General features: G+C 41.3%; 2 protein-coding genes across 14 annotated transcripts in view; both read left to right on the top strand.

The window, feature by feature from the left end:
- ADGRG2 (adhesion G protein-coupled receptor G2) overlaps positions 1-6,362 on the top strand; it is an 82,688-nt gene extending 76,326 nt beyond the window's left edge. Inside the window, 1 exon segment of the mRNA XM_043504577.1 lies at positions 3,761-6,362. Coding sequence (XP_043360512.1) covers positions 3,761-3,945 — 185 coding nt within the window. The 3' untranslated portion in view covers positions 3,946-6,362.
- Positions 6,363-17,674: 11,312 nt separating this feature from the next.
- Positions 17,675-27,325, top strand: part of PHKA2 (phosphorylase kinase regulatory subunit alpha 2) — a 69,860-nt gene continuing 60,209 nt past the window's right edge. For 4 of the 13 annotated variants that reach the window (XM_043504571.1, XM_043504568.1, XM_043504560.1 and 1 more), the window contains exons 1-2: positions 17,949-18,241; positions 19,217-19,464. In XM_043504571.1, coding sequence (XP_043360506.1) covers positions 19,387-19,464 — 78 coding nt within the window. In that variant the 5' untranslated portion in view covers positions 17,949-18,241; positions 19,217-19,386. Of the gene's footprint in view, positions 17,823-17,897; positions 18,242-19,192; positions 19,465-27,325 lie in introns of those variants that run through there. The other 9 variants (XM_043504543.1, XM_038418427.2, XM_043504550.1 and 6 more) reach the window with 6 other exon arrangements.

The raw sequence follows: 27,325 nt of genomic DNA, 5'->3' as shown, positions 1-27,325 counted from the left end.
AGGTTCCTGGGTTAGTGGTTCTGTTGTGTGGTGTGTGGTTGCTGGTGAGTATTTGCTTCAGATTGGGGGGCTGTCTGTAAGCAAGGACTGGCCTGTCTCCCAAGATCTGTGAGAGTGATGGGTCGTCCTTCAGGATAGGTTGTAGATCCTTGATGATGCGTTGGAGAGGTTTTAGTTGGGGGCTGAAGGTGATGGCTAGTGGCGTTCTGTTATTTTCTTTGTTAGGCCTGTCCTGTAGTAGGTGACTTCTGGGTACTCTTCTGGCTCTGTCAATCTGTTTCTTCAGCAGGTGGGTATTGTAGTTGTAAGAATGCATGATAGAGATCTTGTAGGTGTTTGTCTCTTTCTGAGGGGTTGGAGCAAATGCGGTTATATCGTAGAGCTTGGCTGTAGACAATGGATCGTGTGGTATGATCTGGATGAAAGCTAGAGGCATGTAGGTAGGAATAGCGGTCAGTAGGTTTCCGATATAGGGTGGTGTTTATGTGACCATCGCTTATTAGCACCGTAGTGTCCAGGAAGTGGATCTCTTGTGTGGACTGGTCCAGGCTGAGGTTGATGGTGGGATGGAAATTGTTGAAATCATGGTGGAATTCCTCAAGAGCTTCTTTTCCATGGGTCCAGATGATGAAGATGTCATCAATGTAGCGCAAGTAGAGTAGGGGCATTAGGGGACGAGAGCTGAGGAAGCGTTGTTCTAAGTCAGCCATAAAAATGTTGGCACACTGTGGGGCCATGCGGGTACCCATCGCAGTGCCGCTGATTTGAAGGTATACATTGTCCCCAAATGTGAAATAGTTATGGGTCAGGACAAAGTCACAAAGTTCAGCCACCAGGTTAGCCGTGACAGTATCGGGGATACTGTTCCTGACGGCTTGTAGCCCATCTTTGTGTGGAATGTTGGTGTAGAGGGCTTCTACATCCATAGTGGCTAGGATGGTGTTTTTAGAAAGATCACCAATGGATTGTAGTTTCCTCAGGAAGTCAGTGGTGTCTCGAAGATAGGTGGGAATGCTGGTAACGTAGGGCCTGAGGAGGGAGTCTACCATAGCCAGATAATCTTGCTGTCAGGGTGCCAATGCCTGAGATGATGGGGCGTCCAGGATTTCCAGGTTTATGGATCTTGGGTAGCAGATAGAATACCCCAGGTCGGGGTTCTAGGGGTGTGTCTGTGCGAATTTGTTCTTGTGCTTTTTCAGGGAGTTTCTTGAGCAAATGCTGTAGTTTCTTTTGGTAACTCTCAGTGGGATCAGAGGGTAATGGCTTGTAGAAAGTGGTGTTGGAGAGCTGCCTAGTAGCCTCTTGTTCATATTCCGACCTATTCATGATGACGACAGCACCTCCTTTGTCAGCCTTTTTGATTATGATGTCAGAGTTGTTTCTGAGCTGTGGATGGCATTGTGTTCTGCACGGCTGAGGTTATGGGGGCAAGTTTGCTATCATCATTTTCTAAAATGATGAGAAAAAACCTTACAAATCTAGTCCTAATCAGAGCCAGATCAAGACATAGGTATTATAGGTCTGAACCAACAGAGCCCTAGCTCCTGGAAATATGTGATTTACATCAGAATCTGAACTTTAATTTAAAATAAATAAAATAAGTTTCTGGCTCTTATTGCAAAGAAAAGCTTGAAAATATGACCCAAGTGCAAATGATACAGTAGGGTGACCAGACAGCAAGTGTGAAAAATCGGGACAGGGGGTGGAAGGTAATAGGAGCCTATATAAGAAAAAGACCCAAAAATCAGGACTGTCCCTATAAAAGAGAGACATCTGGTCACCCTATGATACACTGACATCTGCTTGAATCTGTAGGGAGCCTGGAACAAGAGCTCTGAGAGACATGTACTCCACATAAAACCTCCCCCAATAGAAGACCATGTGGTAGGAGGAGAAGAGAGCAGCAGGCCAAGCCCTGTCCCTCAAACAAGAAAAATCTTGTCTGCTGGGTTAAGTACTGGGCTCCCAGTGCTGACACTCCTGCTACTCCTGGGAACTAAAATGCAAGCCTATTGTGGTGCCCCTGCCTCTTTGGGGCAGATCCATGGGGGAGTCCTGTGTTTTGCTGTGCCTCTGCCTCTGGATGGTCTTAATCTAGCTTTGGTCTTGGCTGGATCAAACCACTGTCCCTCACATGGAAGCACATTCTGCAGCCACTACACCAGTCTTAGAAATTCACAGTTCTGTTTATTTAAGAAAACTTCATTCTCCTTTGTTAGTCAGAAGGATATTTTCATGCACTGGATCTATGACCTCAGATTAAGATATTCATAAATGTTATTTTTTAAAAAAAGTTTTGCCAATACTCATACTAATAGCAATATTTTTATCTTTAATGAATACAGTTTCCCGCATAAATAACAGCACTGCACTTCAGCTTGTGAGCCCATTCCTGAATATTTGCTTAACACAAAACGCTCTGTCTCAAAGGAAATGTTTGTTCATTTTTTGTTTTCCTCAACTTCATATTTTTCTTCACAACCAACCCACATCCTTATTTTGTTTTGTTTTCATATCTTGCCATCTCCTCTGGTTCACTAACAATGCATGGAGGAAAATAGTTTGAAAATGCATTCGTCATTTTCTTTTGACTTAATATTAATTAAATCAATTATAGTATCTGTGGTGAAATACCCTGGAACTTTGAAAATCATTTGAACATAACACAGTCCTTAAAAAGCCTACGTAAAATATTAGCAATCATATGTATGCTATGTCTGACTTCTGACAGCCCTTTCAAGTTGGCCTACTTTACAAGAAAGAACTGCAGAAACTCTACTTTGAAGCATTTGCCCAGTTGGATTTTGTTATTAGAAAAACAAAATAAATGGAAAAGAGAGTAAAAGTTAAAATACAACTGACATATCTAGCATGCAATGTATAGAGATAAGAGATCCATACCCAAGGATTTAGGACTCTTAGAATTTCAGGAATTCTGGAACCCTTTAAATATTCTCCAAGCTTCTGTTCCACTGAGCTGATAAGTCACAGTAAGTGCAAGCATACTTGTTCATAGCTGTGGCAGCACCAGAAACACTCAAACTTTCTATCCATATGTGGGTTTGGATGCACACCGTGCAAGACCTGTATCTCATATGCTTCAAAGAAAGCAAATTCCACAAACAAGACATATTTTAAAGAGGTAAAAGCTCAGTGTTCCAGATGACTTGCAAAGCAGCTAAACTCTTAAAAACATTAAATTAAAAATTAAAGTTTTCATTTAAAATTGTTTTAATTGTTTTCTGGGTTCCATGTTTCTAGTAATTAATCTCAATTGATATATTCTGATTATTTGAGTTTTCTTGTTATATTGTATTTTATGTACTGCTACATTGCATTTACCTAATTTAGCACATATATTTTTCATTCTGGTGTAAGTCAGTTGGTTCCCGTTTGTGTTGTTTGTGCTTTGGAATTAGACACTATCATTATATAAATTATATCACATATTGTTTGACTAATATGGGGACAAGATATCAGTGGAAGATAACTGTATGAGTAAGGTGAGAAGGATTTGGCCCTCTCTGTAATGATCTATACAGTCTGGGTCAAATTTTGTCCTCAGGCCATATGTGAAAATTATTATATAAACAAATTAGTTACAGAACAATCCCTACTTAAAACTCATCCCAGGAAGCAAAGAAGAGTGAAATATGAATGTTCTCAATATACTCACTGACATTTTAAAGAAATATGCATGTCTTTGGTGACTTTTCACTCTGAATCCTTTCTGATTTATGCCATGCTTCTATTTTTGCAGGTAATGTCTCCAGTGAGAAGAATGGAGTTTCTTTCAATGTACAGAATGGAGATGTGTGTCTTCGTGACTTTTTAGGAAAGCAGCTCGTATTTCATGAGAAGGATGATGCAGACCACAAAAAAACCCGTGTCTCACTCAGAAGGACTTCAAAGAGGGGAAGCCTACATTTTATTCAGCAAATATGATTTTTTTTTTCAAAGCACATTGTTTTATAGCGTAAAACACAGATTTTTACTTTAACCATTTTACATAATGTGAGAAGACCAGAAACTGATCATTATTTAATAGACGGTACTGGGGCCTTGAGGCAGTCATATATTGGGTTGATAAGCAGAGTTATAATTTTTAAAAAAAATCATTGCTACTATTTGTCAAGGTACTTCAAATACTACAGCACAACTGGTACAATTTCCAATTTGATTTTCCATTCTTCCTTTTTTCCCCCCCAAGGTTTAAAGGAAGATTTGGTTTTAGACTCTTATTTTGTCAGTGTAACTACAATTAGTATATCTAAATACAATACACCGTATTGTAAATGTAGGTAACTACGAGTTACACTTAAACAAGATTAATTTATCTTTCAAAATGTTATTTTCATTGTCTACTACAACATTTTTAAGATTATAGTTGCAGATTTTATAACATTGTAAATAAGCTAAATAATATCCACTTTTCAGCATTTTTATGGTATTTTTTATATTTATTTCTTGTAAAATAAATTTAAAAATACTCCTTTGTATAGAAAAATTGATGTTTTAACTGTATTGTTAGAATGTAGATAAAGTTGACTTCAATTAACTTCTGAAGATCTTACATTATATATTCATAGGTAATTTGTTCAATATGTGAAATAACTTAGTGGTTACAGCATGAAGATGTTCACAAGACACAGAACTGCAAATATGAACACTATCACTATAGAACCACTGACTGGGACAGGAATACAGTGCGTGAGTGTCTTTTCAATGGCTAAACCTCAGCAGGAGGAAGTGGTTTATAAAGTAGGCAATAAGCTACTAGCTATATACTTGGAGTGAAATCCTGGCCCCATTGAAGTCAATGGGAGTTTTGCCATTGATTTCAGTGGGGACACAATTTCACTCCTAGTGGTTGTAACAGAGATAAATACACAGCCAGTTCTCAACTGCAATATTTAGAGAAAAATAATTATCATTTAAAAGATAGTAGCTGTTTTTATTTAGTAGCCAAGACAAGTGTGTGTTTGGCTATTAAATTTGATAACAGATCAATTTCTCTCACATCCTGAGCTATAATGCAGGTTTCATTTGTTGTTGGTCTATGCTCACAGTCAAATCCTGAGGTCTTTACTCAGTGTTTACTTGTTACCTACTCAACTAAAACGTCTAATGATCTTCAGCGAGTGTTTGAGGAGAGACTAAAAAGACTGGGACTTTTCAGCTTGGAAAAGAGATGACTAAGCGGGGATATGATAGATCTATAAGATCGTAAATGGTGTGGAGAAAGTGAATAAGGAAGTGTTATTTACTCCTTTGCGTAACATAAGAACCAGGGGTCACCCAATGAAATTGATAGGCAGCAGGTTTAAAACAAACAGGACACAATGCAGAGTCAACCTGTGGAACTCATTGCCAGGGGATGTTGTGAAGATCAGAAGTATAATGGGGTTCAAAAAAGAATTAAATTAGTTCATTGAGGATAGGTCCATCAATGGCTATTAGCTGAGATGGTCAGGGACACAACTCCATGCTGTGGGTATTTTGTAAATCTCTAGCTTCCAGAACCTGCGACTGGATGATGGGATGGATCACTTGATAAAGTACCCTGATCTGTTCATTTCCTCTGAAGCCTCTGGAACTGGCCATTGTCAGAAGACAGGATGCTGGGCAAGATAGACTATTGGTCTGACCCAGTATGGCCATGATTATATTCTTATGTTTGCCTGAATAAGGACAGCCGGATTTGGCGCTATATGCATAATATCTCATACTAGATACAGAATGCCTCGTTCCTCCTTATGTTCTTGCACAAGGGCTGGGTATAGCTGGAGTCCTTGGGTCCAGGAATGCAAAGACTGCTACCAGCTAGTACCCACAGTAGTACCAGCCCCTCTGAAGGAGATTACTAGGGGGCTGGGTTATGCTGGCTCTCTACAGGGGAGGAACAAATGTTGTACTACTTTTGAGGTTGGTGCACTTCCAGCATTCCCTGAGGAACCCTGGAAACACTGTTCTACAGTGGTGAGCATTGGTACCTCCTACTTTGGACTCTGTTGCAATGCAAAAATCTGAACTCTTAACATTCTCACAAATGTCAAATCCTTCTGTGTTGTTACAATACATGGGTTCTGTTTGTCAGTTAATTCTGAGACTGCCCTGAGCACATCTGTATAGGGACAATTTAAAACATTTGTTCTGTTTACCCACAAGGGTTGTAACTGCATGTGAACCACATGTAAGAATGATCATGGTACTACAACACAAACACTAATAATCTAGGCATGCATTTCTGTGAATGCTTTAACTATTTGGATTAGGAGCCTTTGCATTGTTTCTTATAATAAAAGAAAATTAAATAATTTAATATTTTCAAATGTAAAAATAAATAAATTTGTAGTAAGTAATGGGCATGAGCTATGGAATTTATTTCATTTAGATAATATGCAATTATAAATTATCTATTTACATTTCTCAGAATAATGTGATCCAGGTTACCTATCCTGTACGATGAAATGCTATCAGGCCCTCTATATTTGTTTAGGTTCCACCTTTCATGGTTTTAGCAGCCCTACTCTTTGTAGAGGAGGTCTGAACATGAACCCACCCGGAGCTGGTCAGTGTCACCCTCTGAGTCTGCTGGAAGTGAGAACTTGGGGATTGGTCCTGCTTTGGGCAGGGGGTTGGACTAGATGACCCCCTGACGTCCCTTCCACCCCTTATATTCTATGAACATAGTGTGAGAAGTACCAAATGGCTATGTTTCTGTCCAGTATTCTGATTCCCTGCAAAAAAGCATGTTACACCACCATTAAATTGCTTGGATTCTTAACTTGGTTTTATTTTTGCATCCAGTGTGTCCTTCTTGAATTTTTCATCCTTTTCATTTGATTTCTTGCTCATAGGAGATATCACCTACATACACCCTCTCTATTAAAATAGGTAAACATCTCTCATATAACAATGCTTTTGATTAATAATGTTAGGTAGAATAAAAGCTATAGCTTGAATTGAAATGTCTACCATTTTCACATAATATTGTCCAATATACTGTATCCCTTTAGCTCAGTGAACAACCTCCCCACATAACCCCATTTGAGAAAAATGCCTGTACAACCACCTTTGTAAGAACTCATTTGGTAGTGGGTAAAGAGATGTGCTGTGTAAATTTTCATCTGAAATATCTTCACAGAAAGCATGTTAAATGCCAGTACATTGCTTAAACATTTTAGGGCTGTATTAATCAAAGTTTTAAATAATACAAATTATTAATCATTTACACTTATACAACCACTTCAGATGTGTCCTTGTCCAGAAACATGCTGGACTTTCCAGTTTTCCCAAAAATAGCATTGCTATTTAAATGGCATCTTCTGCTAATCAGAATTTCTTTTAAACAGCGATGAAAGACCGTCCACCAGGGCTTCTTGGCTGGGAGTCTACTGAACTGGCAGAGGGAAACACTTTCCTTGGACTGTTTGTTATGTCTACACAAGTCCAAAGAAACAACTGCTTGCTACTGAAGTCAAGGTGATTAGAAAACATGCTACGATGCCCAGCAAGACACTAGTTGATGTACTGTCAATGCCTGTGTCTTACAGAAGTGGGCAAGTGGCTGGGGGGGGGGCAGGAAGGGGGTGAGAGGTGTAGAGTTGGAAATGCCTGCTTCTGCTGCCAGTCTGCCAAGTAGGGGAGAGGTAGCTGTGTAGACGAAAGCATCCCAAGACAGACAGCTGGTGAATTGCAGCAGGGGAAGAGAAAGAAAACCCAGAACTCTTTTAGTCTCTGCTACTATCTTGATAGCTGTTGCCAAAATACTATTTATACCAGGGGTGGGCAAACTTTTTAGCCTGAGGGCCACATCGGGGTTCCAAAACTGCATGGAGGGCCGTGTAGGGAAGGCTGTGCCTCCCAAAACCGCCAGGCCCCCACCCCCTAGCCACTCCCTCCCACTTCCCGCCCCGACTGCCCCACTCAGAACCTCTGACACATCCAACCTGCGCTGCTCCTTGTCCCCTGACCGCCCCCTCCCAGGATCCCCTGCCCCTACCGCCCCCCCCAGGACCCCACACCCATTCAATGACCCCCTGCTTCCTGTCCCCTCACTGCCCTGACCCTTATCCACACCCCTGCCCAAAACAGCCCCCGGGACCATGCCTCTCCGACCACCTCCTGCTCCCTGTCCCCTGACTGCCTCCTGGCACCACCTGCCCCTTATCCGACACCCCCGCACTCCGCCCCCTTACCATGCTGCTAAGAGCACCAGGACTGGCAGCTGCGCCACCCAGCCAGAGCCAGCCGCGCCACCCGTCATGAGCTCGCAGCCCTGCCGCCCAGAGCGCTGGCGGCATGGCGAGCTGAGGCTGCGGGGGAGGGGAGATGGGGGGGCTAGGGGCTAGCCTCCCTGGCTGTGGGAGCTCAAGGGCCAGGCAGGACTGTCCTGCGGGCCAGATGTGGTCCGCGGGCCGTAGTTTGCCCACCTCTGATTTATACTGTGCCACAGGGTTTGCATGACCTATTACTGACAAATACTATAATGGCCTTATTAGGGTTTGGGAGTTCAATCCAGACCAGTGATGGGTTGTGTCACCATCTTCCCTGTAACCTTGGGTGCCTCACAATTCTTTTCAGAGTAGCAGCCGTGTTAGTCTGTATCCGTTAAAAAAAAAAAAAAAGGAGTACTTGTGGCACCTTAGAGACTAACAAATTTATTAGAGCATAAGCTTTCATGAACTACAGCCTCTAAGGTGCCACAAGTACTCCTTTTCTTTTCACAATTCTTTGCCATTGTAGCTTCCAACCTGGGCCACTCAACAACGCTACCGGCATGCAGGTCACACAGCCCAGGTTCATCAGCTCTGACCCCAGCAGCCTGTCTGCAGCCATAGCCCCACACTGGATTCAACCAGCTTTGGTTACTACCTGCAGGGTGACCCCAAAACCCACCCTGTATTTTCCCAAAACCATGTACCCTGAAGTGTCCGACCCTCTCCTGGACAGTTCAGAGAAATAATAGGGTTCATTTGTTCCTCTAAAGACAGAAAAACATGACACGGTTTATTAACTTAACTGGGGTGAGTACACCCTTCCCTTAAAACACCTCACTGTGTTGGTTTATAGTAAAATAAAACAAATTTATTAACAATAGGGCATAGGTTAAGTGATGCTAAGTAAGAAGGAATAAAGTTAGAAAAGGTTACAAGCAAATAAAAGTGAAAATAATCTAAAAGACTAAAACTTAACCTAGCAAGACACAGGCTTTGTGATGGTTTCTCTCACCTATCTTCCTTTCCCAGCCATGGCTGACTTTCCCTCCATCAGGAATTTCCACAGAAGTACAAGGTGCTCGCTTCCCTTGTCTTCTTAGGCGAAAGATCTTTATGTTCGCAAGTCTCTCACCTATATTCAGTTTCAGAGACTTGAGCCCCTCCTTGGTTGAACGACCCGTCTTTCTCAGCTTGCAAGAGCACTGTTCTGCTTCAAGGAATTTCCCTGTGGATGCTCCACTTCAGGTGAATGTGTGTCCCGGCACCTTTGGTCAGAGAATCTCAGGAGCAGAGTTCATCTGGGTTGCGCATGTGCGCTCCTCTTCTTGCACCATTATTGGCACCTATCTAGCACAGCATGACTAGACCCTCTCTCATTTCCTTCTTAACCATCCTTGGCCTGAGACGGAGCTCCCAGCAGTGTTAAAATCAGTAGTTATCTTTAGGATTAGAATAGTTTTTTAGTATGCAAGTTAGATTTAGTTATCCTTTTCTCCCCATTTCTTTCTTTCATTCAAAAAGAATGTTTTTCCTTCCTTTTTCCCCCGAGTTTGAATAGTTTATGTTAACCCTTAGGGCTGAGCCACTACAAATCAATGGACTTCAAGCATTGCCTTTCTTGCCAGAAGGCGATCCTGTTTCAGACAGACACTCTCAGTGTGTCCAGTGTCTAGATGAGATACACGTCCCACAAAAGTGCTCTCGCTACAGCAAGTAAAAGTCTCAGGCCAGGAAGGGCAGAGACCTAGGTCTTCAACTTAGCCAGATGAAGAAGTCTCTGTGATTAGCATTTGATCCCAACAGTAGACATCCTCCCTCCCCGACAATAGTCTCCTACGACCCCTTCTGCAAGACAACTTTCACCCTCCTCACAGAGGAAGGCTCACTCCTCCAAAAAGGCAGCAAGGAAAAGAGCATCAACCTCCCCTCTTAAAGAGCTATTAAAGAAGAAATGGTCTCCGGCTCATTCTATATCCTCGGTACCAACCGCACCACGGCTGAGTACATACAAGGCACTGGGATCCTCGGGTACCGTGTGTACAGTGAAAGCCAGTGACCCCGAGCAGACAGGCTCAGAGTTGAGACAAACAGAAGCCTAACACTTCTGCCGCAGCACCGAGGGAGGCTCCTAAAGATGCGGCACTAATGCACTCTCCACAGGCTATGGCTCCACCTTCAGCTCCCATGTCCGCACCAACGCCTGCAATTACAACAGCATCATCGGCACTGACCACCTCCACACCGAAACCACTGGCACTGCACCATTTACTGCACCACAGAGACTTACTTATCTCAGCAACGCCAGAATCACCACTCTTCGATACTGATGCATCTCCGGTATACACGGTACCAGGTCAACCCACCTCGCTTCTGACCCCTCCGTTTTCCAGCGAGGAAGAAGACAATGAGGAAAAGGGTGCTTTTTCTCCACACCATTTTTCTCCCATGCAAACTACATCAGCATTAGGCCTACCTATACAGCCTAAATCTCACCACAGGGTTGACACCCAGACCTGGTATGGCCACCCATGGATGTCTATGCCATTCCCCATGCAGTGGCCCTACTGGATGGCATACATGAAACAATACCCCAGGCTCCCAAGCTCCTACAGGGAGAGGATTAGCTCTCTCCCATCACCTTCAGTGGCTGCACCATCCGAACCCCCTGAGGAAAGCTTTGAAGAACAGGAGGCGGCCCTGGAACAGGAAATGACACCACCAGTCAACATTTCCTCCTCTTCCCCAGATGAGGCCATAATGCCTCCACCACCCACAGCTGCAGATGATTTCAAACATTTCCAGGAGCTCTTCAAAAGAATTGCCAATTCCCTAGAGATCCCTCTCGAGGAAGTCCAAGAGTTCCAATATATATTACTGGACATTCTCCAAACTTCATCTCCATCGAAAATTGCACTTACAATAAACAAAGCACTTAGAGAACCAGCTACAAACATGTGGCAGACCCTGGCAAGAATACTGCCCACTTGCAAGAGAGTGGATAAAAAATTATTATGTCCCCTCAAAGGGGATTGATGGACTTTTTATTTTCTCACCCCACATAAAACTCCTTAGTGGCTGATGCTGTCAATCAATGAGGCAGACAACACCAATCCAGATCCACCCCATATGACAAAGAGTGGAATTGGTCAGATCTTTTTGGCCATAAGGCCTATTCATCAGCCACTCTTCAATTTTGGATTGCCAATTATGTCGCATTGATGGTAAAATACAATCACACAAATTATTCCAAATCGATGGACTTTGACTACATACTAGGACAAAAGAGACCAATTTAAAGTCATCGCAGAGGGCCATCTCCTAGCCAGGACTGCATTACAGTGTCTTTACATGTGGCAGACATGGCAGCACACTCCACAGCCAATACCATAGTTATGTGCCAAGCTTCATGGCTTCAGCTGTCCAGACTCCCACCAAGAAGGACCTCCCTTTTGATGGCCAGAAGCTGTTCGCGGCAAAGACTGACAAGTCCCTCCACACCCTGAAGTACTCTTCGGTGACCTTTCGTTCCCTTGGTATATACATACTTGTATCAAGTAAAAAACAGGGTAAATACTATCCCACCCAGCGTACAAGGTCTGCCAGATATGCCCAACAACAGAGGCAATATGACACACAAAAGCACAGACAGAGACTTCCAATGCGTCGACCACCTCCAGCTCAATCATCAGTGTCCCAGCAACCCTTTGCAAAAACAAGATTTATGAGGGTTTGAGAGACCTCCCCCATTCCTCAGTGCTGACACCATCACTGACCATCTCCATTTGGACATCGTTTGACTCCTTTTTATTTGGTGTAGAAATCCATCACCATGGACAAATAGGTTCTAGAAATAATCCACACAGGCTATTTGATACCATTCACCTCCCTCCCCCCTACTCAACTTCCCTCCCTGTCCCTCTTCAGGAACCCCTCTCACAAACATCTTCTATGGCAAGAAGTAAACCACCTCCTAAATCTGAGTGCTGTGGAGCCGGTACCATCACAACACAGTGGAAGGGGTTTTATTCTCACTACTTCTTAACCCAGAAAAAGAACGGAGGATGGAGACCTATTCTAGACCTCAGAAAATTCAACAAATTCTTAAGGGTCCAATGGTTCATGATGGTCACTTTAGCAACACCACCACTAGCAGTGGAACAGGGGGACTGGTTCTTGGCCCTTGACCTCCAAGACACCTATTTTCACATAACTCTACATCCCACTCACGGAAGGTTCCTCAGATTTATTCTGGGACCAGAACATCATCAATACAAAGTTCTACCTTTTGGCCTTTCGACAACACCATAGGTGTTTTCCAAAATATTTGCAGTAGTGATGGCACACCTCCACAAGCAGGGAGATAATCCATCCAATCACAAATTCTCCTCAGTTACTGCACAGGGTGAGTAACCTTCTGTGTGTCTGTGTCTGTCTAGTGATGGATGCCAGAGATGGCTTCTGTCCTTGCTTATATCTTCCAAAGTTCAATGAACTTGTTTCAAGAGGCAAGGGAATCTCCTGCTGTTCTTTTCATCCTGTGGGCTACCCATCCCCCTGAATCATTTCTACATAAATAGGGCTTCCATTGTTTTTGATTCCACCATGCTTAATTTACACAAGGAGACAAGTAGATTGCTGTGACATTCCCTCCTATCTGGGCAGACTGCACAGCCCAATACATATCAGCCTCCACAATGCCCCCAGAGTGCCAATACATACTTTTCACAATGATATTAATCACCAGTGTGTCTTCAGCTTTCAAAAAACACCTCACTCAATACACTCTGATAACACAGTAATATTGTATAGAATCAGTTGATTCAAGTGCTTATCACTTGAGGTTCAGCCCCCCTTTTCTTTATAGATCAGTGAACCTTTGCAGTGGATTCTTCTGAAAAGTAAAACTCAGACCAAGCTTCTGTCTTTTGCTGGGTGGGGATGCCATGCTGTCTCTTTCCCCATTTGTTAATGCGAGGTTTGCCTCCACCCTTTGTTAGCTTGATAGGTCTGTTTACTGCTCATAAATAAACTGGGGTAAACACACATTCTTCTGTTTAGGATAGACTTATTTAACAACTTCCCCTGACATACCTGATTTATGCACACTTTAGTTATAATTCCAGAAGATATTCATAACTCTTAATGCCCATCATGTACACGTGTCACACGAGAATATTATTGACCTGTGAGTTATTAGTTTTTAAATGTCACCTCAAAGGCATGTTTTGTACAGAGATAATTACAATAGCATGCAGGGTGTGAACAGATGGGTGCTTAGTATCAGAGTTTGCATGACATTACTGACAGTTGGAAAAAAGGACCAGTCCTTGTGCTAATGAGCTAACAGCCTATACTGGAAAAACACAAAAATGGAAGAATGAGGGAGGGACTTGGAAAGATAAGTGTTATGACCTTCAAAGTTAATGAGTTATGCTTATTGTTAAACATAGTTGCATGCAGTATTGTAGCCATGTTGGTCCCAGGATATTAGAGACAAGATGGGTGAGGTAATATCTTTTATTGGATCAACTTCTATTGGTGAAAGAAAGAAACAAACTTTCAGGCATACACAGAGCCTTCTTCAGGTCACCTGAAAGTTGAAGAAGAATTCTGTGTAAGCTCAAAAACTTGTCTCTTTCACCAACAGAAGTTGGTCCAATAAAAGATATTACCTCACCCACTTTGTCTCTCTGTTGTTACATATGCAATTTGAGTTGGGAATTCATGACATCCTAACAAGATATCAGGTTTCTAGATAGCATGGTGATGGGCACATTAAAATACGGAAAGTCACGCAACAAAGCCAGTCAGAGTCAGGATGAAGTATTGAGAAACAGCTGCACATTTTAGGTTCTGCTAGACTTTTAACTTTGTAACCGTCAACACATTTAAGTATTGAGGCAGGTCAGTGCCGTTATATTATTGCTTAACACTTAGCAGCCATTGGTCATAAGTGTACTGCTTCAACAGAAACAAAACCATCAAGTCCATACTTGAAGCTGTTCTAAAGATTTGAGAATAGGAAAAATCTGCGATCACGAATGTTGAACAAAGAACTCCCATCCATTTTCTCCTCTGACTATGTTTTACAAAACTATTTTAACAGAGGAAATCGTGTTCCCTGCTCCCTTCAGTTTGAAATCTTAAGACAACAGCAAAGCATCGTCTAAAAAATGGCACTACCCAACTTGACAGATCTGGCCCCTATGTGTATTCATAGACTTGTCTGTTAACTTTAGTGATAATTTTTTTTTTTTTACACTATTTGTACTGTACTGCGTTCCGTTAGCACTACAGAGTTAATATGGCTAGAGGAGAGTGAGCTGGATTCTGTTCTGGGATTGTACATCATCCACTAAATTGTTATCTAAATTCCAATTTCAGGGCTCTGGCTAGAGGGTTTAAGGAACTTCTGCATAGTAATTCTCCTTACCCCATCCTGTATTGTATATGGCAACACTTCCATAGTGCAATGACTGAATTCACTGGTCTCCATTTCCTTATATCTTCTCTACCTTTACAGTCAGTCACAGTCAATTTGGGAATCTTGTCAAAAATAGAGTATTACAACATGAATGCTTTTCAATAATATTCTCAATTCCACATGCAAATCCCTTGAAGATATTTAGGAGTGGATTTTGTGCCTTCAACTATTTTGAAAATTCCCTTCTGGGTAAACAGCCACTTACACGTCTTTCTTTTTTGTTTGGGGGAGGGGCAGTGGAAGGGCAAGGAACTATAGGTTTTGCCACGGTCTGTTGTGCACATGCAGGTCAGGTATCTTTATTTGAAATCAAGACTTAGAGCTCTGCCATATGGGGAAACTCTGCAGATTTTAATGGCGTTATAGCAGTGTAAAACAGGACTAACAGTGGTAAATCAGGCCAAAAGTACATATTTCAGCTGTCCATTACATCCCCAGTGACTGCTTATAAGAAAAATAGTTTCATTTACAACTGGATACTGTAAATCCTTCTATCTTCTTTAATTAATTTAAAAATAAAAGTCTAGAGCTGAATGCACCAGATAGATGGCGACAATCTCAAATCTGGTTTCAGTGCCAATTTGTTTTTCAGGTAAAAAAACAGCTCATTTTCAAGTAATTGTCCTTACTTTTGCTAATGGCATCTTATAATATTAAATAAAAAAACATAAAATCCAATTTCATTTGTACTTTTTATTGTTATTTTTGCATTTCTCAGCTTGGACAATGGGAATAGGCTACTCGTTTTCACTTTTGTTTCTAATGACTTTCTAGTTAATTTGTTAGTCTCTAAGGTGCCACAAGTACTCCTGTTCTTTTTGCTGATTCAGACTAACACGGCTGCTACTCTGAAACTAGTTAACTTCACTTTTTCGTGTGTTAACATAGTGTTCAATGTTTAAGATCCTTACTTTGCAAGGTGCCCCACGCAACAACATTATGTTGACTTCAGCAGAGCTCCCTGTAAGCATAGGGGTCTGCGTACAGTAGCTTGTGAGTGTGCTGCCTGAGTCACAAATATTGTAGGGGGAAGTGTATTGGTTCTTAGACTCCCCCCCCCACCAACCTCCAAAAACTTCCTGTTAATTAGAACTTTTAAAATATCTGTTTTCATGAAAACATTCCTATTGATCTTATGCTTTATACATATTGATAGTTGCTAAAGGAAAATTTGGAGTCAACTTTTCCTTGAATCTGAAAACCTCCCTAGACAGTCATCCTGCAAACATTTATACCTGTGCTTAGCCTTATTAGCACAAGTAAACAAACTAGGGAAATACAATCTAGATGGAGCTACTATAAGGTGGGTGCATAACTAGTTGGAAAATCAGTGGTTCACAGTCATACTGGAAGGGCATAATGAGTGGGGTCCTGCAGGGATCGGTTCTGGGTCTGGTTCTATTCAATATCTTCATCAGTAATTTAGATAATGACATAAAGACTACACTTATAAAGTTTGTGGACGATACCAATCTGGGAGGGGTTGCAAGTGCTTTAGAGGATAGGATTAAAATTCAAAATGATCTGGACAAACTGGAGAAATGGTCTGAAGTAAATAGGTTGAAATTCAATAAGGACAAATGCAAAGTACTCCACTTAGGAAGGAACCATCAGTTGCAAACATACAAAATGGGAAATGACTGCCTAGGAAGGAGTACTGCAGAAAGGGATCTGCGGGTCACAGTGGATCACAAGCTAAATATGAGTCAACAGTGTAATGCTGTTGTAAAAAAATCAAACATCATTCTGGGAATGTATTAGCGTAAGTACTGTAAGCAAGACAAGAGAAGTAATTCTTCTGCTCTACTCTGTGCTGATTAGACCTCACCTGGAGTATTGTGTCCAGTTCTGGGCGCCACATTTCAGGAAGGATGTGGACAAATTGGAGAAAGTCCAGAGAAGAGCAACAAAAATGATTAAAGGTCTCGAAAACATGACTTATGAAAGAAGATTGAAAAAATTGGGTTTGTTTAGTCTGGAGGAGAAGAGAAGACTGAGGGGGGACATGATAACCATTTTCAAGTACATAAAAGGTTGTTACAAGGAGGAGGGAGAAAAATTGTTCTTCTTAACCTCTGAGGATTGGACAAGAAGCAATGGGCTTAAATCGCAGCAAGGGTGGTTTAGGTTGGACATTAGGAAAACCTTCCCGTCAGGGTGGCTAAGCACTGGAATAAATGGCCTTGGGAGGTTGTGAAATCTCCACCATTGGGGATTTTTAAGAGCAGGTTAGACAAACACCTGTGAGGGATGGTCTAGATAATACTTAGTCCTGCCATGAGTGCAGGGGACTGGACTAGATGACCTCTCGAGATCCCTTCCAGGAGTCTAAGTACTCCCTATGACTTCAGACACACGGACTGCTCATGCTAGTAAAGTTAAGCACGTTGTAAGCATGTTTGCAAATGCAGACTCTTAAACTCTCTCAAGAATCTCATCAGAGAGAGCCACCCCCCTCCATACTACTGAATTCACTATTGCCACCCCTCCAATATTCAAAAATCATGAGTCAGGCAACCCGCAAAATCAGGCGACCGCATGAAAAAACATGAGACTTTAAAAAAAAAACCCACCAACAAATGCTTGCGTCTCTTTAGTTACCCCTGGTTTTTGATCCTTCAGGGTTCCCAGCATCCAACTTTTCTCAGCCGCCATGAGGGCCTTTTCAAAATGAAATGTCAGATTCTCTCTTCATAACATGACTCCAGGAGCTGGGGCTTTCAGAAAACAAACACACCAACCGTCTCAAGAGCAGGCAACTAGCAGCGCAGCTACACAGGTGGGAGACCGGACTCCGGCGCAGTCTCTGCCTCGGTGTGCGCGAGAAGCCCGGGCTGCTGGAGAGGGACGAGCGGCAGCGCTGCGGCGAGGACTCAGGCGATTCCCCGCCCCCGCCCGGGCAGGGTCCGGCGCGAGGAGGCGGCTCCCCGGGATGCTGCGGAAGCGCCGGGCTCAGTCCGCGCGCTGCTCTCCCAGAGAACTAGGCGGCCGCTGCCCGGGTCCTAACAGCAGCGTAAAGCCGGGTTGTTGATGCCAAAGGGCTTGAAAAATACACCCAAGGGGAAGTCCCCTCCTAACTCAAGCCTATTAGCAGCACCAACGATATCATCGGCGAGGTGGGCTTTTTTTTTTTCCCCTTTCTCAAGAGCAAGCGGCGGTTCCAGCTGCTCTATTGTCCTTGCAGAGCCTGTGCGCGCGCGCGCGCGCGAGCGGGCTGCCGAGAGCAGAGCAGGGCAGGGCAGGGCTGGGCTGGGCTGGCAGAACGAAGGTTTCCTCTCCCCCGGCTCCCAGAGCCCTTCCCCGCTGCGCCTGTCAGTCAGCCGCCTGCCGGGGCTCGGGCACGCAGCTCCGGGCAAACGCCCCAGGGCCTACGCGCGCGGGGAATGGCTGGCCCCGGGCGGCTGGTTTGCCTTCCTCTGCCCCGCAGTGCCTAGCCTGAGTTGCTGCTGGGAAAGCCGTTCACGTTCCTCCTCCCACGGCAGCCGTCCGGAGCGGGGCAGGCAGAGGATGGGGCCCCCCGGTTGCCGTTCGGCAGGTGAGTGGCTGCAAAGCGCCCAGCTGCGCGCATCTATCCGAGCCGGGGACACCCACCGCTGGCTCGGCTCCGCTGGTCGGGGACAGGAACAGGCATTCAGAGCGATTCGTAATTCGGCAAAGAAAGGCGATTGTTGGTAACCGTGGTAAAGAAAAGAGGCAAACCAACCATCGGCCAGTCCCCTTAAACCCAATCGTATATTGAGATTGGAGCAAATTAACTCCCCCCACCACCAGGGCCAGGTGCTCATTGCTGTGAGAAATTCTAATGAGTTGGCGAAGAGGCGAATCAAACCATCGCTGGCTGTGACACTCGCACTCCCTGGAATGTGGCAGCCTTGGGCCTGTTAAGTACTGAGCACAATTCATTGTGTCCCTGTATGTTTCTTAGATATTGAACTAAGGAGCTGTGTTACCCCCTGGACTGAAGCCCTATCCCTGGGTCGGGTTACAGCACAGAAATTATAAACAATCGCTTACAGTTATTGGGCACAAAGGATGATTGTATCCATATAAACGCAGTTCATATGGTGCAATAACTAACCCATGCATTTTAGGTGTTATAAAACGCTTTAAAATATATTACTTTTTCATATAGATTCTTTATACACTGGAATAATATTGCTTGCTTATGGGTCATAATGAGAGCATGTAGACTTATGATAACTAGGATTATATATGATAGATGTAGTATATTGCAATATATGTGTGTTAGGCGTTAAAATAATACATGCTGTTCTTGACCCGAATTATTACTGTTTTTCTTTCATAGTGGTGTGAACATGGCATTGAGATAATAAACCAATCATTTATGGCATCTGATTATGTGAGGAGCATGTAGAAAATGTCTGTGGTGCAGTATGTGCATTGATTACCGGCCAGGTTAGTCTGGCCAGGGTTTGCATGTAAATGAAGGGATAAACCCTGTCTGTAATCCCTGCTTTGTTGACAGCTGCTCTGTTTATTTTGGAATAAGGGCATCAGTTGTCAGCAAGTGTCACAGGAGAGCTTGCTGCATGTATGAACCAGGAAGAATAAGAGCTTCTTCAGAGAGAGGATCCCAGCCACACTCTTGCTGCACTGAAGTGTGGGAGGGAGAGACACACACAGAAAGAGAGAGACACAAAAATCCCAGGCCTTGGGGAGATGAGAAGCAGAAGCAACTCTGGAGTCCGCTTGGATGGCTATGCCCGACTGGTTCAACAGACCATTTTATGTCATCAGGTGAGTGCAGAGTCAATGCAGAGAAGAGTGGGACCCTTTCACTCCTCCACCAACCCCGTTGGGCCTTTATTTTGAGGGAGGTTTTTTTTTCTTTTATGAATTTTTTTTTTATCTTACTCATTATTTCAGTCGGCTCTGTGGGATTCCTGATACGAGTTCAGTGGGCTGGTTAATTGCTTAGCAGACGTGACTGAGTACTAGTTTGGGGCAGATCCAAGAGCAGCGCCCATGCTTTTGGAGTATGTGTGTGGAGCTCATTATTGTATGGAGTGGAGTATGTTGGTTCAGCGTGTTGCAGTAGGGAGCAGAGTATGTTTGTACAATCTGTTATTGTAGAAAATAGCGTGTTTGTGGAGAGTTATGCTATGAAGTATTTCTTATAATGTGGTGTGGTATGAGGTGGAGTGTATTGTACAAATTAAGTGGAGTATTAGTTTAGGGAGAGAATAGAGAGAGGTGCACTGAGGTAGTGCCACAGATAAATATCCTGTACTGATTTAATTCAGTAATGTGGATGTTGGACATATAGCATTCGTAACAATAGAAAAATACCTTCTCTCTAAAGTAAATGGTGACTCAGTAGCTGATTATACAAGACGTGAAAAAGCATGTTCATTGTATGTGGAAACCCAGTGAGTTCTTAAATGTTATTTTAATGTTATTGTTTGTGGTTATGTTCAATGGCTTGCCTTCACTCTCAGATATGTGAGCTTGCATTATTGTGTATCTTTTGAAACTAGTGTACATAGGCATAACAGAAAAGGAGTACTTGTGGCACCTTAGAGACTAACAAATTTATTTGAGCATAAGCTTTCGTGAACTACAGCTCACTTCATTGGATGCATTTGGTGGAAAATACAGTGGGGAGATTTATATAAACACACACAGAGAACATGAAACAATGGGTTTTATCATACACGCTGTAAGGAGAGTGATCACTTAAGATGAGCTATTACCAGCAGGAAGGGGAGTGGGGGAAGGAGGAAAACCTTTTTATGGTGATAATCAAGGTGGACCATTTCCAGCAGCTAACAAGAACGTCTGAGGAACAGTGGGGGGTTGGGTGGGGGGAGAAATAATATGGGGAAATAGTTTTGAGGAGCAGTGGGGGGTGGGATGGGGGGAGAAATAACATGGGGAAATAAGAAAAGGAGTACTTGTGGCACCTTAGAGACTAAAAAATTTATTTGAGCATAAGCTTTTGTGAGCTACAGCTCACTTCATCGGATGCGTTCATGCTTACGAAAGCTTATGCTCAAATAAATTTGTTAGTCTCTAAGGTGCCACAAGTACTCCCTTTCTTTTTGCGAATACAGACTAACACGGCTGCTACACTGAAATAGGCATAACAGTGACTTTCAGATAAGTGGCTATGAATGTCATTTATCTGAAAGTAAGACTGAATCCGAAATAGAGCTGGTTCAGTTGCCAGCAAACATAATTTGTTTAGTATGTGTCTATTACAATACACTTCGTACCAGAATCTTTGGCCAGATTCTCTTCTCTTAGTCACACTGGTGAAAATCTACAATCACTATGTTAACTTTAGTGGAGTGACTTCAGATTTATATAGCAGTGTAACTCAGATCAGACTCTGACCCCTTGTTGTGTGGCTTGGATACATACATAGTAAAAGAATGACACTCTCAAGGCTGGTAGGTAAAAAAATGTGACCTATTATACGTTTTGGCTGATGGACATGCATAAACACATACCATAGTGTTCTCCATTTGCTCAGATCTATTTCATTCTTAAGAACAGACATAGGGTGCAGAAAAGTTAGTGTCCTTTGAGATGGTGGGTGGTTCAATTCAAATAGTTCAGCGTATAAAGATGAGAGCAAGGAATTTTTTCCATGAGTCAGTTTCCAAATATACTTATTAGTAAGCACTGAAAGAGGCTGCAAGGCAGTGGAGGAGGGTGTTACGGACCCAAACCTGCTCACGCTGAAGTCAATAGAAGTTTTGCCATTTCAGATTCGTTTTGTATATTCGTGAATTCTTGCATTTTGGAAAGCATTTGTTATAAGCAAAATAGAAATCTAATAAAAAGGAATGATGTATTTAATGTATACTGGGGTAGATTATTTATACCAGATGATCTATAATCTTCAAATCACAGATTACATTTTTTGTGCAAAATATAAGTGAAACATTGAAGTCGGAGCTCTTTGCAGGACTGGTGCCGTAGTGAACATTTTCTGCTAACATATATGACCCTCGCAGCAGGGTGGATTTGATTTAAATCACTAGTCAGGAAGACTCAATTTAATCATGGATTTCTACATAAAAGTGCATTCTTGTTGGTTGTTATAACCTTAATACATATTCTTCACAACGCAGAGATAGATGTAGGTTTCATTTTTGGAAGGTACACACTATACATTTTTAAAGTGATTTATTTTGAAAACTTTTCAGATTAGTTTTACAGCTGTATCAGAAAATGAATGATTGATTGCTTATTTCATTTACCAAAGGTAACTGAAGCAGATATTTATGAAGTCATTGGGAGGTGGACTATCTCCAATTTAACAGGTTAATAATCATTAATATTGGGAGGATTTTCTTTCCATGCTGTATTAGGAGGAGAACATCACCAGATGGACATTTAAATTATTTTATTTAACTAAAACAACAACGTAATGTATTCTGGATTTTTTTTCTTCAACAGCAAACATATAATATTTTAACAAAACAAGCATATGAATTTTTGAATTAAACATTCACATTTTTTAAAATCAGATTTGTTTTTGTTAAAATTGTTTTTAACTAAAATAGTTAAATGAAATATTAAAAAAAAATTAAATCTACTATATCAGCCAGGTCAACATGAGAAACTTAAAATATTGGCTTCTGCAGCTAGCTCAGTTGTCTTCACCTTCATTTTCCTGTTTGTTCATAATCTGGAAAGAAAAACAAGCTTTCCTGCTTTTTCAGGTCCCAAACGATTTCTCAATTTGGAATGAATTAGTCCAAAGGAAGAAAATATTCTTTCTACACCGGCAGAAGAAGGTACTGCAGTTAAGTGAGATTATCACTTCAACAGCCTCTGAATCCAAGTGCTTAAGTGACTTTCACCAGTTCACTGGTGTGACTTTCTTTAAAACATCATAAGAAAACATATATTTCTTCAATAGTTCACCCTTAGCTCTGAAGTTTATTATAGTTGACATTATGGAAGGATGATTGCTGGATGTCCATGTCATAGCCAGCTCCTCTTCTTCAGCAGTTAAGGTTTGACCCTGTTACCAAGTATTGAGAATATTTGCAAGAAAATGAGCTGGAGATGGTGCTTGTCCCATTCATTTTTTTTAATGCTTGTAATTTAATTCTGTCATATATTTCTCTTTTTAAGATCTCACTCAGTTCCTTCCAAATTTCAACAGAGTCAGCAATAAAACAGCTATTTCCCTGCATTTTGTTCCAGGCTACAGAAATAGGCTTCAGGGTACTCAGCATGTGTTCAACATTTCTCTCAAGCCCAATGTTGAGAACTTTGGCTGTGACAGTGCCATCTATTTTTCCACGATTTTGTTCACAAACTGTCGTTAGATTAGGCCAGCTCTTGATATAGTGCTTAAAACAGTCCACTACTGAGTTCTATTGCACGTCTTGTGGGAGAGTTAGCTTGGTTCCTCCCACTCTTTTCAGAGCAGCTGCTGCAAAGTGGTTATTATAGAAATATTTTGCAATTTCAACAACATTAGCTTTTATTTCTGAAACACTGAAATCTTTAGTTAGGAGGTGCATCAAATGAGCACTGCAACCGTACATTATTAGCTTGGGACTCTCTTCTAACTTTCTTCTCATCTTGGATACATTTGCAGCATTGTCTGTGACCAAGCTGCATACTAGACATTTGAATTATTTTTCACAGTTTGTTATAGCTTTTACTGCTACTTCTTGTAAGTATTTTGCTGTGTGTGCATTTCCTGATGTATCAGTTGTTTCTGTATGGAAGACATTCTCTTCTTCTGTTTCAGAGTAGCAGCCGTGTTAGTCTGTATTCGCAAAAAGAAAAGGAGTACTTGTGGCACCTTAGAGACTAACAAATTTGTTAGTCTCTAAGGTGCCACAAGTACTCCTTTCCTTCTTCTGTTACACAAGCACATACAACAGAATCATTATGGACATTGCTCCACCCATCAACACTCGGGTTAACAATTTCACTCTCTAGACCTTTTGCACGCTGATCAATTTCTCTTTCATACACTTTATCCAGCAGTTTGCCTATGAAATCTGCTCTGTTGGGTGGACTGTACCCTGGTCTTAATCACTGAACCATGTTAATGAAATGCGGGTTCTCAGTCATATGGAAAGGAGAGTTTATTGCATAAACAAACCAGGCAGTTTTTTCATCCGTTACCTCTTTTTGTAATCCGCTGGTTCTTATCCCAAATTTATCTATGGTTGTTTCTGGATTATGGAGGTTTTTTTTTCTTTTTGCTACAGGTGATATACTGTGGCTATGTGACATGATGTGACTGAAATGCTATCATTGGCAGATAACTCTGAAACTATAGAAAATGATGGTGATTTTGAAGGGGGATAGTCTTCAGAATCCTGTATGTTGAGGATGGATTCTCCTAAACAAAATAAATCAATGCAGTTATTTAATTACCATTACCATACTGCTCATTTAGTATTACTCATTGCATTCGCTGACATTCAGTACTACTTTAAAGGTGAAATTGTAAAAGGAAGATCTGCCTATTTCAGCTATTTATTTTTATCACAATTGCATCTAAAATGATAGTACCATAGAGTAACAACTATATTTTTTTTGTTCAAACATGAGAATTCAAGAATAGTCCATAGGGAATACAGGCAGTGCTTAAGAAAGAGGTATGAAATAAAAAAGTTTACCAACCTGAAGAGCCTGCATGTTCAGACATATTCCTTCCATCATCTTCAATGCAGCTTCCTCCTGAGAAGGAACATTTCTCATGATGATGTTTCATTCGAACAATCAGGCCTTGCATTTCTTTGTTGTACTGTTTGCATTTTGCGCGCATTCCTGTGTTACCCACAGGTAGAGGAACTTCATTAAAATATTCTCAAATTGGGTCTATTTTACTACCTGTTGCCATTATAGGTTTTTTCTTCCAGTGAGAGAATGGTGTGGTAGATCTCAAATCAATGAAGGCTACACTCAAAAATACTTCAAGACTTCTGGATTATGCTGCTCAAAACAAAAGTGAAACTGTTTAACTGCCTATCCTCCCATTTCACATTTATCTCCAGACTTCTTCTTCTTGTCCAGATCTATTCCACCCCTAACAATCTTCAATTCATTGAACTTTTTGAAACTTTGCACTTTAGAGAGAGGTAAGGGATTGACTCTGTACACAAATTTGCAGAGGGACAATAGGGTTGAGGTCTGTTATTTCTCACCTCTTGTTTATTTATTTATTTATTTATTTAAAAACATTTTTGCTATTAACAAGCATGTTATCTCTGGAGGCACAAATCCACAGTTTGAGAAGTGCAAAACTAGGCATCTCTGATGGTATCTTATAGAGTGAGCACTGAGTCCCATTGGGTAGATAGAAAGATTAACCTAAATAATCTATACAGAAGCTCCTGGAACCCAATAAGATTGGGTCCCTAGTCCATGAACTATTAGAGAACTCATTTACAAAACTTTTCTTAAACATTACATGAATATGTTGTCCCATACTATAGAATTAGAATTTATAATCCCTATTCCATGATGAGATGTTATAGCTCAAAGATATATCTTTATCTTTAGATAGGTTTTTTCCTCAAAAAGCATTTTATCAAAAAAATCCGATGTAAATAAAACTGATTTTTTTGAAAATTTTTTTTAAATAATTGATTTTTATCCACTCTGCCTTGCCGTGTATAGACATCTCCGTGATAGGTGCTTTATAAATGCAGGTGGATAGATTAGATTTAAGTCCTTAATTGGAGTTAATATGATGGAGAAGGTGTAGCTATGATCGTATGTTAGTTAATGTTGAGGAAAATCCAGTGGGGAAAATGTTCAATATGTTTCCTCCTCCTTCCTGCAATATCATTATTCTTCTGATACAATTATTTTATTTCTATAACAGCTTTTATTTAAAGAGTATTGCACTATATTATTTATACCCTCTATAGCCCGGTGTACAGAAGAATAATGACTCAACCATTTTATTTCACTCATTGATTTAGGTTGGTATTTTTTGTGTTTTATCCAATGTCAATATCCATTTTATGAAAAAATAAGTTTTTCTTTTTAAAAAAAGTATTACATCGGGTACTTAAGGAGAAAAGAATATGTAGCTAAAATAGAAATCATTAAATGTCAGCTGATAAAGATAAGATAATCAGAAGTGTTCACAAAAATACATTACAGTCAACTTCATACAATCAAACCCAACTGGAGTTTAGTGACGGTCTGACTTTAATATCAGTGCTCTGTTAGATCAAAGCAGAGGTTATATAAGTCTGTGTGTTTGCTAAACTATGCTCTGAATGAAACTCTGATCTCCGTTATCTCATTTTAATTCTGTGGTAGCTCCAGTGTGGTCAATGAAATTACTCGATTTTTACACCAGTGAAAGTGAGATCGGAATCTGGTCTTTTTAGCAGATTCTTGTTTCCAGACAAATAGATGTAGTGAAATGCAAATATAGTAAATAGAAAGAGGCACAGCATACACAATTAAGTAACAATTTAAGGCCTCAGTCTGGCAATCAGATCTCTGCAACAGAGCCTTCTGTCCTTGCATAACCCCATTGACTTCAGTGGGGTTCCTTGGCACATGGATCTGCTCATGCAGATCTCATTGGGAGGCCCTCATCCTACAAACTAAATTTAAATTAAATTTTATAATCACATGGGCCTAATGCTACATGGTGCCTGGACACTCTTTTGGTATCCATGGGAGTTGAGCATACCCAGTACCTCATAGTTCACACTCAGTATCTTGCAGGGGTGGACTCTATGTATACTAGCAGGAGTAACTGAGAAGAAAATCCTAATTTTTAAGAGTAAGCATTTTATGAAGCAAACTTTTAAAAATATTAGTCAGTTAATGTTTCTTCCTGTGAATTGATAGTACCATGATGTTACAGAATTACCTTTGTTCATGATGTTTCACAAAAGGCCTGATCCAATGTCCATTAAAGTCCACAGTGGACTTAACCTAGATACTCTGGACTTGATTGAAAAGTTAAGTCCCTCTGATTCTAATGTAGAGGGGGAGAAGGGATTGCCTCTAGATCTTGTTGTATGTTTTCTTAATTCAGCACCTTTTAAAACTTTTAAAGCAGGTAGGTCCCTGGTGGTTGATGAGTCTCCCAGTGTCTTGTGTGAACATTGACATTTTTGGAGGAACAATCTTAGTGCTGTTTAGAATTTTCCATTGCACAACTGGCACCAGGCCCAGAATGTAGCTGCTAGGGGGCTTGCAGTGCAATTTCTGCAGGGCTAGAATTACAGCTACATAGACTTTCTTTGTATGGCAAATGAGGGATGAACAAAAAAAGACTGTGCAAAATACCTAGAAATATGAGATTTGCGTTTTAGGCCCATCCTTCTTCCTATTCTAATTACCTTAGACTGCAGGTGGCTTCCGCTGAATCACTTCTTTTTTTTTTCTGTTTATCTTCTGCTTTTGCTTTTTTCCCATTTGGAAATGTCTTTGAGCAGTTAATCCCTGTTTGGGTATTTACGTGACATATGGAATGTTCCATTCATAAAGCTAGCATCAGAGAGATTCTTCTGCACTCATCCGATCTCTGTTATTTGAACTATAAGCTCTTTGGGACAGAGACCATCTCTACAATGTAGATGTTTATACAGTGTGTGTACTATGTGAGTAAGCTGTGTGGCACTGATCCCTGATTTAGGCC

Source organism: Dermochelys coriacea, chromosome 1 (genome assembly GCF_009764565.3).
Source record: "Dermochelys coriacea isolate rDerCor1 chromosome 1, rDerCor1.pri.v4, whole genome shotgun sequence".
NCBI classification, from domain to species: Eukaryota; Metazoa; Chordata; order Testudines; family Dermochelyidae; genus Dermochelys; species Dermochelys coriacea.
The sequence above is the reverse complement of the archived record's forward strand: the minus strand, read 5'-3'. Positions and strand labels throughout refer to the sequence as shown.